Genomic DNA, 14688 nt, shown 5'->3' with positions numbered 1-14688 from the left:
TACTAGTTTTGTTATTACACCAGAGTAAGGCAAGAGGAAGTCTTATCTGAAGATATTTCATTGTGTTGATGGGCTAATATGTTTCCCCAGGTGTACATTTCTTTTCAAACATTATTTAAAATATTATAGTACATCTGATTTATGCGAGGTGCTCAAGTCATCTGAAAGTATTCTGTATTGTTGCTGTCTGAATATGTCGGGGTGACTTTATCTACCCAAGTTTGAAAATTTTGGCTAGCTCTCTCTAAGAAAGCTGATAGATAATATTGCCCGGGTTTTAAGGGATAAGAAGCTGAAGCAAGTCATTCATTAAAATCATATCAAGTTAGTCACCAAGTAAAGCCATTTTTCACTTCCTTGAAGAGAACAAAGGCCATTTTTGCTGTGGATGATCAGGAATACCTGCTTATAAATGGGAGCCACACTATGGAGTGGCCTGTGTGTTTCAAATCACAAATCACATTTTGGCAAAGGGACAATTTAAATAAGCTACAGGTGTGTCTTAGCCTATGTCTCTGAACACTGACATTGTTTTCATGTCAGTCCTGTTTAATTCAATTTTTCTTATTATTTGAAAATGCACATTTGTTTTTGCACATCGTTAGGCAAAGCTCAGTGCCTCAGTATAAATATTTTGCTACCTCATCTGTAAGAGTTCTCAATTTAAGGTGATTTTCTCCTCCAAATCAGTCACATTTTAATCAGATCACAAATGATTGAAAATTCTAAAACCAGATTTAAAGCATAAATACCAGTACAGTAATCTTCTTTACCAGTAACTCATTACATAAATCATAATGCAATATTTGCATGTTATAGTTGGCTTAATTTATTTTGACTTCCATGTGAATTTGAAGCTTCTGCTAGACATATTCTTCTTTTCCTTTGATACAGTTGTATTTTCCCAGAGAAGCCAGCCAGGAAAGCAACAGCCCAAGGCATATCCAATATACAGAGCAGCTAATTTCATCCTCTGGATAAAAACAGCTAAATGCTCCACTACTCACAAAACACACAGCCAAGGGGGCCACAAAACCATTTTCAAACTGATACCTTTTTAGTTCTGCGTACTGCACAACTCTACTTGTCCTGCAGCCTGGCTGCCTTCTGTCAGAGTAAGCTTTGTGCAATTAAAAACTGATTCATCTCTACTTTTTATGAACCAGTGTAATAACAGATATAAAAAGTTCATCTAACTTTAATCATGGAGGCTTTTTATTACATCTGGTTCCCTATCACAGGTTCGTGTTTACTCGAATAATGTAAATAACAAAAAGTCTCTTATTTCTTTCAGAAGAGAGAAAAATTGATTAGAGTTTAAGGTTTGAAGGCAACAAGACTTCTTCATGAAAGAAAAAAAAAAGTGAAAAAGTAAAGCCAAAGGTTCGGAAAGTGGCAATACAAGTCTTCTTTCTTGCAGGCATGTTTTGTCCTGTAGTCTGAAGGACTGCCACCTCTTCCTCCTGCTTGAAAGTTCCTTTGAAATATTAGTAATATAAGGTCATGTAGAGAGAGAGGCAATGACACAATATGAAAGGCTTTTAATGTCATTGCATGTCCTGATCTGAACTCGGTGGTCAAGGGCTATCAAGCCAGAGCTGTGAACATCAATGTGTTTTCTTCATACAGTTGTCATTGCATGAGCTGCATGTTGTTGCAGTGCCGTTACAGCTGTGTTTCTAAATGTCAAATGTGGTAAACAGGCATATAAACAGACTTATGACTTCTTACACAGGGTTTAAAGCTTAGGTAACACATTTGTGTTGCAAACGGTTGGTGTAGCAGAAGATAACAAAGCTTTCAATCAGCTAAAGGCTGTTGCCCTCACATCACAGCTGGTAGACTAGCATGGATAAGCACCACTGCTTTGACGTTTCAGTGCAAAATCAGGTGGCCTAGCTTAAAGTGCTGACATAAGACCTTTCAGATGTATTGGGATAAGCAGATTTGGGAGCAACTGCATAATTAGGGTAATGGCTGAGGCAGTACTTGCAGTCTACTGCAATGTGCAGCTGGGTGATACCAAGTTGGTTTAGAAGAGGATATTTGCCTTTTCCAAATGCTCCCAGACCTCCAGCTGGTTAGTGCTAAGGAGTTCAGGAGAACATCAAGAGTTTTGACCCATGTAACTTTTTGAGAGTAGATGCTCTTCAGATGGGAAGAGAAGGAAAGTTCTCTGCCATGGGTGTTGCACACCAGTGCATCCTGTGTTGTTTCACAGCTAGCCCAGTGGACTCATAACTGAAGGAGTTGCAAAAAAAAAATCTCTAAATGGAAGAATAGAGTTTATGTGAAAGAAAGCAACTTTGATTCTTTTGGAGTACTTATATTTACTCTTTCACTTTATTTGAAAAAGTACCAAATTTTACAGGAAATAAAATACTGAAGGCTGACAGTCATGAGAGTAAGAATCTGGGATCCTATTGACCAATGGGTGCTATTAAAGTCTAGTTTTAGCACTGTATAAACTCTAATCAATGTGAGTTTGGAAAAACTGGGACTTAACTCCAATGGAAGAATTAACCGTTTGTTTTCTTGGAAGGGGTTCTGTGTATTTTCTCAGCTTCTGCCATTCTGAATGGCAAATAATACCTGATGTGTGCTATTAAAGACTAGTTTTAGCACTGTGTAAACTTTAATCTCTGTGAATTTGTTTTTTATGAAGGGATGAAGGAAACACTATTTCTGTTTCTCCTCATTGACTTTGTCTTTGAATCCATCTCAATGTTACTAGCACTGCATTTGATCTAAGGTAATTTTTCATCTTGGGAATTTCTGTATTTTGCGCTAGTGTGAGTACAGTATGGGTTGAGAGTTTGCAGTTTTGTGGTGAAGGAAAGTTAAGCTGTCCTTGCTTCCTTCAGTGTAATTGCACAGGTCTGTAATAACTCTGCAACTCCTACACACTACCAGTAAATTCTCACTTACAATTTTATAGTAGCTTAAATTAGCAGAAGTTATTCACAGAATGTTATTTTCAATATATATATATAGCAAAATGGAGCTTCAGACATTTGAGAGTAATATTTTTCCCCATAAACCATGTTGTGTGCATGTATAAATGATAACGAACATTATAATGTACTTTCTCTGCTAAATTTCTTAAATGTTACCTGCTGGAAAGGCACATAAAGATGAGGTATTTTGTATATTTGTTACCAAGCATTACTTTCATAGTAATTTTCTTTTTAGGTTTAATCTTGAACAAACAAGCCATATAGGAGTCATTGTCAAAACCAGATAATTTCTTAATGCAGTGTTTTGCATAGTTGTAATTTTATAGCTAACATTAAGTGAGAATGTATTTTTTAAAACACATGGATTTGAAAGCAGGCTGTTTGTTTGGACTAAAACTTGAAAGTAGATAAAAGTTGACTAATTTGTAATGTGACTTAACTAGGAAAACAAAAACAAAAACCCACAACTTTTTTTTTTCCCCCTAAAAAAACCCGTCATAAATGATCTCATTACCAGAAGGTTGGGTACCTTTATATGTTCTCAGGAAAAAATGCTACAACAGGCCTAACAACAGAGCCATCATACTCAGGAAGTAATCATAGTGACCTTAAGAAATGGTAACAGTACATCCAACAAGTTATTGCTAAATGGTTGTGCTCAGGTGGGTCAGAGTGTTAGGGGACCATTCTCGACCAATGTGACTTTCCATTAAATCAGGGAGAAATAGTGATTTAGATTTCATTGTTTCAGTCTAATACTTTACAGCATGCGTGTTATGTGTTTCTACAACTGGTTTTTACGTAACTTTTTCAAAGTCTCTTAGTACACATGGAATGAAAAAATTTGGTTTGGGTCTTTAGATGTCTACTTCCATGTTGGGTACTGAAAGAAATGCATCAAGTAGCTCAAGAAAATCTTATCCTGAGAACTGTTTTTTTTTTCCAAGACAGAAAATTAACCAAATTTCAAAACAAAAGAAGATTGCATTAGGTATTTCTCTTAATTTTTCCAGCATTTCAGACATGCAACCAGTACAGGATGAGACCTGGCACTTGGTATTGTCTGCAATTTATATTTTAGGAGATCTTGTACCTTTCTACAACCTGAGTTCTTGCGCAGATCAGGATTTTTTTTCAGGGTAGGTTTCTAGCCTTGGCACTGTTGGTGATAATTTTGAAATAATGATCTGAGAGGGAATTTCAAAGATTGAAAAAACACAGTACCAACCCCCCAAATATGGTATTCTGATTCCTTTCAAATGTTTGTTCTCATGTTTTGAAAGTAAGGTAGACCAGAAGGGGAGGGGAGAAAAAAGTTGTGTCATGGATTTTCAGATGTTCAGACAGACTAATGAATAGACTAATGTATCCATGGGATATAGTTCCACTGTGTAAACCCAACATTTGTTCTGTATGTTTTGGAGTTGACAGTTCCAGAGGCAAGCACAGCTCTGCCACCTGGACCTCATCTTGGGCTGCAGCCAGTAGTCTCTGCTCTCTTGGGCAGTGCTGCTGCAAGACAGGGAAGGGCCACGTTCTTCTGGCCTTGGAGTTTGCTCTTTGGTTTGAGAGGTGACGTTTCAGAAGCCTGAGCCCACATTTTTGTCTTGAGTCCTGTCCCGGTAAAAATAACTGAACTAGAAGCTGACAGTATAACTTGTAATTTACACCCCTATGTAAAATACCTTGTCAGAGTTGCTATCATCTACATTCACCCAGGGCTTTTTGTGTCCTTGGGGACACAGTTGCATCACTGAGCCAGCTCACTTAAAGCTAGCTTAGCTGTCTCTACTAAACATCTGTTTCCTGCATGAGGATAACACTTGCAAATCAAAAGCAGTACAACCTGTAGATTATAAAACGCGCTGAATATCTTCATTCCCTATAACTGAGTACTATCCTTGCAGTACTTTGAAAGTAAAGTACACGAACAAGTAGAACGTCTTAGTGGCAGATGTAATAGAAATGCATTGACAGCACTAATCTGCTCTTTCAATGTGACCTGCGGACAGCAGAGCAGAGTGTTGCTGGAACATTGTCTCTTCAGCATTGTTCCTGCTTTGGCTCTTCATCTGCACATGTCCAAGGCTTCAGAGCTAGTGAGGTAAATGGATTCAGCAGTTTCTTCACTTGATACTTCTGAGTCTTTTAAGGTCAGCGCTTTCATAATTGCTTATAAATTCATGGACAGTACTGTTTTCAGAGTAGTCATTGTGAATTTAAATTGCTTCTTAGTGGAACATTGCAAGAGTAAGTCCTCATTAATTTTAGTTTCAGTCCTTAGTAGCAGCAGACACTTGATTCACCTGATTCTGTTTTCCTTGTAGTTTCCTACCAAAGTAGTACTGGTCAGTGAACTGGTCTGAAAGTCCTGAAGAGTAGTAAAGATGGGGTTGATTTTTTTTTATTATTATATATGGCTTATCAAAACAATGTATATCTACACTTGTGAGGGCTTAACAATACCGATCAGGAATCAGTCCTGAAATGTATATCATATACTAGAATTTCCAGGTAGCATTCTCATCATTGAATGGCAAGATAGGCTGTGTTGGTTTGTTTAATTAATTAAAATGCATATAAATGTTTATAAGCTACATGTTTGACATTTAAAAAGCATCCAGTAACATAAGTTCAGGATATTTTTCTGCATTATCTGGAAGCAGGATGTTTAAGCAGGTGGTCACCTGTTTACCTGGTACCATATTTGTATGCAGAGTCACCTGTGGGACTTCCTGTCCTTAACTTCTACAGCATCTTATACCATCCCAAATCTGACTAGAGGTTAGCCTGGATGTGTATTTATTTCATTTTTGCACATAAGCCATCCTTTGAGAGGGATCCAAAAGTTCTTTCAGAAGGAGCCGGAGGCACCCATGGAACAGTGTCTCTATCCATTTCTGTAGCAATGACCTTTTACGTAGAGAACATGGTGGTATCTAATTTTTTTTTCATATGAGGGCTTAACTTTTAATACCCCAAAGCTTTGGGGCCTTCAGGACCCCCTGTCATGTCCCGTTCTGTTAGACATAGCTGGTAGCATCTGTGACACCTCCTCCTTTCCCCCAGCAAGGGACACACATGAGGACAAAGATGGGCGCAGTATGTTGCAACACAAAGTGGGGCAGCAGATTTTACCTAAGCATCACCTCACTAGCCTTCTCTTTCAGGATGGGTGTGGAAAAGAGGCTGGTGGTGCCGGGCATCCCCCCTTTCACCAGCAGAGCCTGTTAAACTCTTTTCCTTGGGGCAGCTGTGGACCCTGGTTACCATGGTGACAGGGATGAACCTGACACTTCAAAGCATATCTCAGGGAATCACGTTTTCAATTCATAATCAAATATAAATTTTCTTTTTAATAATACTACCCTAAAAAGCTGTAATTTAGTCCTGTAAGCAACAGCTTAGATGTACCCAAACTCTAGCGAATTTCTGGCATACCTTCATCTCTCAGAAGCTGTACTCCAAGAGGTAAGCTCTTTGGACGACGTAGAGAAGGGAGAATTGTGAAGGGAGAATTCCTTTCCCTGTCAATGTGTCTCCAGCTTTTAACCTGAAAAAGAAAAAAAGAGAGGCCAGCAGTGTGCCAAACTGGCTCACATGAAGAAATCTCTAAGACCTCATGAATCATGTGCATAGTTTACTGGAACAAATTGCACATCCCATCTCCCCAGTCTCTGCAAAAGTGCATTCAAGTGTTTTCATCAAATAGAATCAGCTGAGTCTTTTTTTTAAAACGTGATTAAGCTAAAAGGGATTACAGATCTTCTCTCTCTGAACTTGAATTTATTAATTAACTTGCAGACTTCTAAAAAATTCCTTAATTGCGCAATGATTATCATTGTAGCAAAGCAGAAACAAAACAAATCTGAGGGAGACAGAACGGTATTTCTGGGTGGATGATTAAAACACAGGGCAGACCAGTCTAAAAGAAAATATTCATCAGAGAATCTTGCGTAGTTTCTCAAAGAGCCCTTTTCTCAGGTGGTAGCCTGACATATCTCCAGAACTGGCTGAAACTCCAGATTCATTTGATGTTATCCTGATGTTACCTTGTTGAACTCATTCAAACGTCATTCCTGGTTTTAATTAAAAGTTTTTGAATGCCACATAACAAAGGTGCAGAACAGATTATCTTGAGCAGAGCTTTTTTGAATATCAAGCTATGCAGCAATAATGCCAGTTTGTGAGAATTCAAAGATTTGCCATGAACAGAAATTAACATTCAAAGAAAATGCAGTGTAATAAAATAGCAGCTTTAATCATGCATAAAACAGAGCTTCTTCCCCCACTCACACAAAGGAAACCCAGCATAAAATGCTGTGAATGTTAAGAGAGTCAAATGGTATGGTGAGAAGGTTACGTATAAAATCTTGTTCAAAACCTCTGATTTAAAAGCTGTCTTTTAGGAGGCTGGCTGTTCTCTTAGTTGGTACCATATAAGCAGCCCAGTGAAATCCTACCAGAATTTTCTGCTTGAATAATTTTTCTGGATGAGCGAGTAGAATATCATTAGCTTGATTCTAACACCATCTCCATAGGAAGGTATAGTTGAATAGATTTTGTGCTGAGTCTCATAAATTCTCTGACCATTTTGCAAGGCTGTGTGTAAATTCTGAACCACGGAAGAAAGGGTAAGGCAGGAAAGCAATATGAGCTGTGACTAGATTCCTTATGCCACGGTATACTTTAAGAATTAAGTATGAACATTATGCATACACTCAATTTTAGAAGTGGGTGTTCGGTTTTTAGGTGTATTTGATTAAAAACGTGATTAAAAATATTTAGAGACATTAAGTACATGAGGCAATTGTGAGAGTGAGATGGACTCTACCTCACCAATTTTCAGAATTTTATTGTCCCTGAGACTGTTAGCAATCCTAGCCTAATTTAGTTCTGTTCATAGTTGAACTTCATGCTATTGGTCATGGAAGTCAACTGATTGAATATTGTCCTCAAGTATCTATGAAAACAAAGAAAATTACTTCTTATATGGTGACTATTATTGGCAATGTGCAGAGCCAGAATCACTGGATCGAGTTATTTTATGAACTTTGTGAATGTAACTGTGGAATATGATTGCTGTTACTGTTCATTAGTTCAGAAGAAAGACGAGTGGATAAGTTGCTAAATCCAGTGTTCTCCCAGTCCATCTCATAAATCTTCTGTGTAGGCAGCTATTCTTACAGAGGGGAAAAAATGTAGTTAACTCTCTGTTTCAGACCAGAAACTGTTCTTGCAAATTTTATGCAAGATGAGTTTGCACTGGTTGAAAGCTGTAGGATTATCTCTTCTTAGATTTACAGGGTCAAATTGTGAAAAACATGGTAATATGCAAGGATATTGTAAAAACTGACACTGACTGGCCAAAGTAATTAATAGCCAATAGAGAGTCCATTTTTGTATGATCACCATTCTGTTACCACACAAGGTTCTTTTTCAGATCACTAAATTACCTATTAACACAATCTGCCGTTCAAGATATAAGAAAGGAATGCGGGACTAGATTGCTAAAAAAGGAATGTTAGGAATTATTAAAGCAGGTGTTTTTATAATTTAAATTATTTTAGACTATTTTTACCTTGTTTGGAAATATACGGTAGTTAAGGCCAACTATCAAAATAATTCAATTTTTAACTACTATATCTCTCCAATTTAGCGAGAAGGATGTTGTGGGGGAATTTCTCTTGCTGCTACAGTCCTTATGCAATCAGCAACCAAGAGACACTGGCTTAAAAGTTTAACACTTTTAATGTTAAATAGGCACATTTTCTGTGGTTTTGTGCTTGGTTGTGTTATGTCTAAGCTCACACATGCTTATTAAAATACACTGAACTATCAAAATTAAAGCACAAGTAATATGAAATACTTCCAAAGTCATAAGTTTCATTAAGTGATTCTATACTACATTCAATGCCTTCCTCAACGTAATATACCTTATTGCATACAATGCACATACACATAAATAATAGATTACAGTGCGATTTATATCCATAATTGCTTTCATATGGTCCCCAAATGTAACATTTAGTCTAGAGAATGCATCTGCTGCTGGAAACATACATATAATAATCCTAGCTTCATTTAAGTCAAAAGAAATTTTGCTGTTAATACTGGGGAGAAGGGTAGTGTTTTCCCCATAGATCTTAGCATTTTGGACACATGAGGCCCAACCACTGGTTATATGCTTGCTTAGTCTATGACTATTCAAAAAAGTTTTACTCCACTAATTTAGAACTTCATGGTACATCTCTAGTGGGTACCAGCTTTATCTCATAAGCGGGATTAAAGTTCATGGAATGAGTTACTGCCTCTTACTTCAAACCCCTTAATGTAAGGAAACCAGAATAAATGGACAAGCAGTTGATATCCTCCTGGCTTTCCACTGTTGTTCTAAACAAACCCCTTAGTGTAAGGAAACCAGAATAAATGGACAAGCAGTTGATATCCTCCTGGCTTTCCACTGTTGTTCTAAAAACTTGGACAGAGAGCTGCATTTTGAACACAGATGATCCAAACAGTCATTTCTCACAAAATATATAATGAAACACCAGTGCCTAAGTGAGGTGAGTAAGTAAACTCCCTCAGTAACCTTTCCTTAAGATTTTCTGAGAAGGGTATAGTTGTTTCTCTAAGGTAACTTTTCTGTATGAAATATCATTGTGAGTGGCCAAGCAATAATTTTAAACATGACTCTGAAAAGCACTTATGATGTACCTTGCTCTATCAAGGAATAAGGGTCCTACCTTTCTCCAGTAAAGTGTGAGACAGGTCTCTCATTCTTTCCCCTTTACTCTTTCATCTCTCACTAATACTCCTGCGAAAATACCACTATCCTGATCAAGTCTCAAAGCCTGTACTTTTGGGTGTATTTTTGAGCCTTCAACTTTTGAAGTGCATCTTCAGGTCACATCCAATCCGTGTATTTGTATTTTGAAATCTCTCAAAAACCTGGCCTTAAATCTCCATCCACACAACTAAATCGCTTGCTCAAGCCTTAGTTGTTTTGCAGCTTGTGTAGTTCTTACCTTTGCTAGGTCAGAGCTATCCAGCTGCTCTCAAACTGTACTCATGGCGATTCCAGACACAGCAACTATGCCACTCCTGCATGCTTCCCTCTCTACCCTTCCCATGTCCTTGCTGTTTCTTATTGCCCCGTGGAGCAAACATGAAGGTTTTTCCCATTGGCATATAAAGCCATTTATATTTTAGCTTTGTTTGGTCTTTTGACTCTACTGATTTGCCTTTTGGCTCTACTGCTTATCAAATGATCATTCATAATTGTCACGTCCAGCCCAGCTAATAGTAGACTGGGAGTTGATTCATTTCAAGTATTGAGAATCTCAAACACCACCTTCTTCCACTTACACCTCATCTCCCTCTGTTAGAGAGCATCAGATGTGTATCTGGCATTAATTATAGTTTGTGTGTGAGTATGTGTTGTGTGTACTCAGCTACATGTACACACACCACTTACTCGATCCTGACTTCTACCCCTAGACACCTCAACAACACACATAACACCAACAAAATAGATAGTATTGAGTCCACACAGGTTATGCATGCAAGTGTGTGTGCAGGCATGTATTTACACAAAGGAAGAAGCATTTAGTATTTCTCAGCAGATAGAGTTCAAGCTGTAGGGGAGAGATGATTATGATGATGAAGTCTATGATGATGATTAGGTTTTATGATTAAAGCACTGCCAGATCTCTCACTGTCTGCCTAGCTCTCGCATGGGTGTCTGGAAAAGAGCACGTTCCTAACTCAGAAGGTTGTTCTGAGGGTGAGTTTTTAGTGGTTCAGATACTGCTGAGATGAAGGTTACAGAAACAAGTAATAAAGAGTGATTTTTAAACAGCAGCATGATCCCTCCCTCAAAAGAGAATATGAGTTCCTGCGCATGGAACCCAAATAGTCTGAGTAACATGGTTAAACCCGGAAAGTATTAGATACTAGTTATCCCTGGTAGTGACTACACTGGCTTTCTGAAAGGCCTGTGGAGCAGATTTTCAGGGGAGCAGTAGTCTTTCTCCGGTGTGGCTTCACCTTGTTTTTCATTCTGCTTGTTTTGGTGGTCTGTTGAGAAGCATCCTAGTTTCAGAGTAAGGGACATTTTCTGTGTAAGGACATAGGCATGATGATACCAGCAGCTTGTAACTACTCCACGTGCAGCTGCTGTGAGGCGGAGAGGTTAAGTGGCATCTGCTACATGCTGGGCAGAGACTGAGAGAAGGGTCAACAAGAGAGCAAACACACATACCCATCCATGCCTGTGAGCAGGGGAAAGGCAAAGTGCTAAGCCACAGCCTTAGAAAGTAAGAACTAGAGAATTGAAGAGCCGTTTCCTATTTTACAAGTAAACACCTCATGGGATTTTTACCCCTGGCTGAAACCTATTTATATTTTTTGATATTTTGCCAGGCTGGAAAACCCCATGTTCCTGATCCTTTGTACACCAGGCTGTGATACAAAGAGGTGCAGACTGAACGGCTGTGCACTTTCATATGTATTCTGTTTTCCTCTCTGCTGTAACCTGTGGCCTCAGCCCACTCAGCTGTGTTAGAGTGATTTCATCTCTGTGTAGAACAGCAATTTTTTTTTTTTTTTTCCAGGGCCTCTATACAGAAGTAAAACTACTGCTGACTTTAGGCTTGGCTTTATGGATGACCTTATTTGGAGAATCAAAATTCCCAGTAGAATGCAGATCTCAGGCCAGATGCTGTAAAGAGAATTAATATACAAAGGTGGACTGAAATTGGGCAAAGGAGAGAAGGACTAGAACTTGAGGTGCCAGCTGTGGCTTGGAAAAGAGTGTTTAATTTAGTGTTTGTGAGTTAAGTAATCTCACTAGTCGATGTTAAACATTCCATATTTAATATCTGAAAAAATAAAATTAAAGGAAGTAATGGTGATTTAGTAGGTAGATGGTCTCTGCTTTGTCTTATGCTTTTTAATACAGTAACTTGTTTGGAAATCCAGATGCATATACATTTCTGTATACGTAGAGTTATGTATGTACATGCACCTGTAGACACACATATAGTCATATACTTGGTGTTGCAAATGTATGGCATATAGATTGAAATTTATAGGGTGTCTATATACATCTGTGTTGATGTATAAACACGACACCTGTCTGTATTCTGGCTACTGTATTAAAACACATACGTATTTGGAAGTTATCACCAATTATGATTTTCTTGCTTACACATTTAAGCAACTTCTTTTTTGATTCATTTAGCAGCAGCAACAGAAGAACCTGAGGTGATTCCAGATCCAGCTAAACAAACAGATCGAGTGGTGAAAATAGCAGGAATAAGTGCTGGAATTCTGGTATTCATCCTACTTCTCCTTGTTGTCATACTGATCGTCAAAAAAAGGTAAGAAAATGATCTGTGCTGATCCCTCTTCTTTTCCTCCATATCAGACAATAACAAAATTAGTATTTTTATAGGTCTTTGAAAAAACCAAAAAGTTTCAGGACCAATAGCTCACATCAAGTTTTGGATGAGTTCTTTGTGTTTCCTGCTGGTTTTGTTGTGATTCTTATGGTGGATTTAAAGAGAGGATTTCTTTATATTTGAGATCCAATAGCTATACATTTTCTCAGATTTATTTCCAAGTAGTTTTAAGTTGCAGCTGGAAGAATGCGCAGAATATTAAAATGGATGCAATTGAAATTCATGGAACCTTTTTTTTAAAAAAAAAAAAAAAAATTAAAAAAATGAATAACTTACTGCACTTTTCATGTTGTAATCACCTAATGAATTTGATTTTCTATATGCAGCTCTAATGAGTTATTTGTATCTGTATGTTATCCTACTTGCAAAATAATGTAATTTTATACCTCTATTTATGCTCTTGTAAACCTGGAGTTTTTTTCTTAAAAGTCATACCACATCACTGTAAAATTATCTAGCGAGTCCTTAGTGCATGAAATTGTTTAAAAGTGTATTAATTTGAATGAATTTTAATTTTTTCAGTGCTTTCTTAGCCAGTAATCAATATCGCCATCTTCTGGCACTGTACAATGCTAACGCTTCATCCAAATGCTCCCGACTATAGTAAATTGTGCTACCCTATTACTTGGTCACTTTTTAAAAGTCTTGACTTCCCAGTAGTTGCAACTCTTTTAAGTTGGCATAAAAGTTCATCATATGGCTCTATAAATCTATAGTTATAGCATCAAAACAGATTCCCCTCTTTCTGTGCACCCCCTCCCTGGCAGGTCCCCTTTTCAGGGCACAAGCTGATTCCTCTTGGGTAGAATGAAACCCTTGTCTTCCAGTGGTGTGTGCATTGCGTTCCCTTGCCTTTTGCAGAAATCTTAATGAAAAGTATATTTGTAAATGTTGCGAATGTCCTTCTGAAATGCAGCTTGCTGTTATTTTTAAAGATTAAGAAAAAAAATAAAATTGTACCTAAGATCATTCTATATGTTATAATTACTGGTTTGCATTAGATTTTTTTAATTTATTGCCTCTTTACAATTATCCCTGGAGATATATAACTTGGAGAAGAAACGTCTGCATTAGAAACATTAGGTATGCTTATAGTGTTCTGTGTTAGTTAGCTACATATGTGATTTTTCCCAAAAGTGCTTTTACTTTTCTCTGTTGTTTACCTCTGTGGTTGAGAATTAACACATATGCGAAAGGTGCAACTCATCATATGCAAGAAAGACACGCAGTCAGCCAATTTTCTTCATTTACACAACTTTTAGAAAAGAAAAAAGTTGTTTTTCAGCTTTCAGGAAATCTCGATTTTATAGCTTTATTGCAAGGTATGTGCTGGGGAGTATCAGCTTCTCAGTGCGTGTTGTAGTGGTCCCCTTATGTATAAGAGAAGGCTCTGTGTGTGCACGTGTGTGTGAGAGAGAGAGAGACTGTCTACCACTATATATTGTCAGTCACTTCCAGACGGAATTGACTACCTTTGCAGGTAACAAAAAAAAAAAAAAAGCTTAAAATTCAATATGTTCACTTTTCCTATCCTTTTTACCGCTTGCATTCAGAGTCCTTTTAAACTCGTACTTTCCATGTTGAATTGTTTGATAAAAGTAAGTTAATCATGTCCGTGAAATGATACCTTAAAATTTCCCCTTTTTCCCTCTTCCCTTTTCTTGAACCTGTGAAGTCAGTACCCTCTTAGGAATGATACTTGATCATCATTCTAAAGCGTATAACGTTTCTAAACTCCTTTACTATTTTATATTCAAAATAGGTGAGAAATTAACCTCTTTAATGAATCTTTAATGTTTGGCAATTTTTCATTATGATAATTTAATTGGTTGTCTATCGCATATGTTATAGGTGTGACATTTCCCCCACCACCCCACCCCATTTAGGGAAAGTTGGCAGCGTTTTTTTAATACCAGCTTTAGTCAAGGTCCGTTAAAAAAATGTAGAAAACCTTTGTATACCTGAGTTAATTCAGTCCATCTAGTGAATCAGGACAATCCACATAACGAAGCTAGGAACAGTTGTAAAAACCCTGACACGTTCACACGTACATAAACACACTTCACTTAGTTGTGGGACTGAAAACCGATCCGTTTGAATCATCTTCTGTAGTGTACATATTCAGTGATCCATTATGTAGTATCCCTTTTGGTACCTGAATTGATCACCGCTTATTACACAGAAAAGTCAATGAAACAATGGTTTCTGCATTTTCATTGGTTTACTAAGTTGTATGCACTACCATCACTATCTCAATCTGATTAAAT

General features: G+C 37.5%; 1 protein-coding gene across 7 annotated transcripts in view; it reads left to right on the top strand.

Moving 5' to 3' along the window:
- Nucleotides 1-14688, top strand: part of PTPRK (protein tyrosine phosphatase, receptor type K) — a 321847-nt gene that overhangs the window by 273534 nt on the left and 33625 nt on the right. For 3 of the 7 annotated variants that reach the window (XM_026845147.1, XM_026845146.1, XM_026845145.1), the window contains exons 13-14: nt 12202-12340; nt 13463-13504. In XM_026845147.1, coding sequence (XP_026700948.1) covers nt 12202-12340; nt 13463-13504 — 181 coding nt within the window. The remainder of the gene's footprint in view (nt 1-12201; nt 12341-13462; nt 13505-14688) is intronic. The other 4 variants (XM_026845149.1, XM_026845148.1, XM_026845150.1 and 1 more) reach the window with 2 other exon arrangements.

The sequence above is a fragment of the Athene cunicularia genome, assembly GCF_003259725.1.
Source record: "Athene cunicularia isolate RWA chromosome 3 unlocalized genomic scaffold, athCun1 chr3_part1, whole genome shotgun sequence".
Taxonomy (NCBI): Eukaryota; Metazoa; Chordata; class Aves; order Strigiformes; family Strigidae; genus Athene; species Athene cunicularia.
This window is presented reverse-complemented; position numbering and strand designations above follow the sequence as displayed.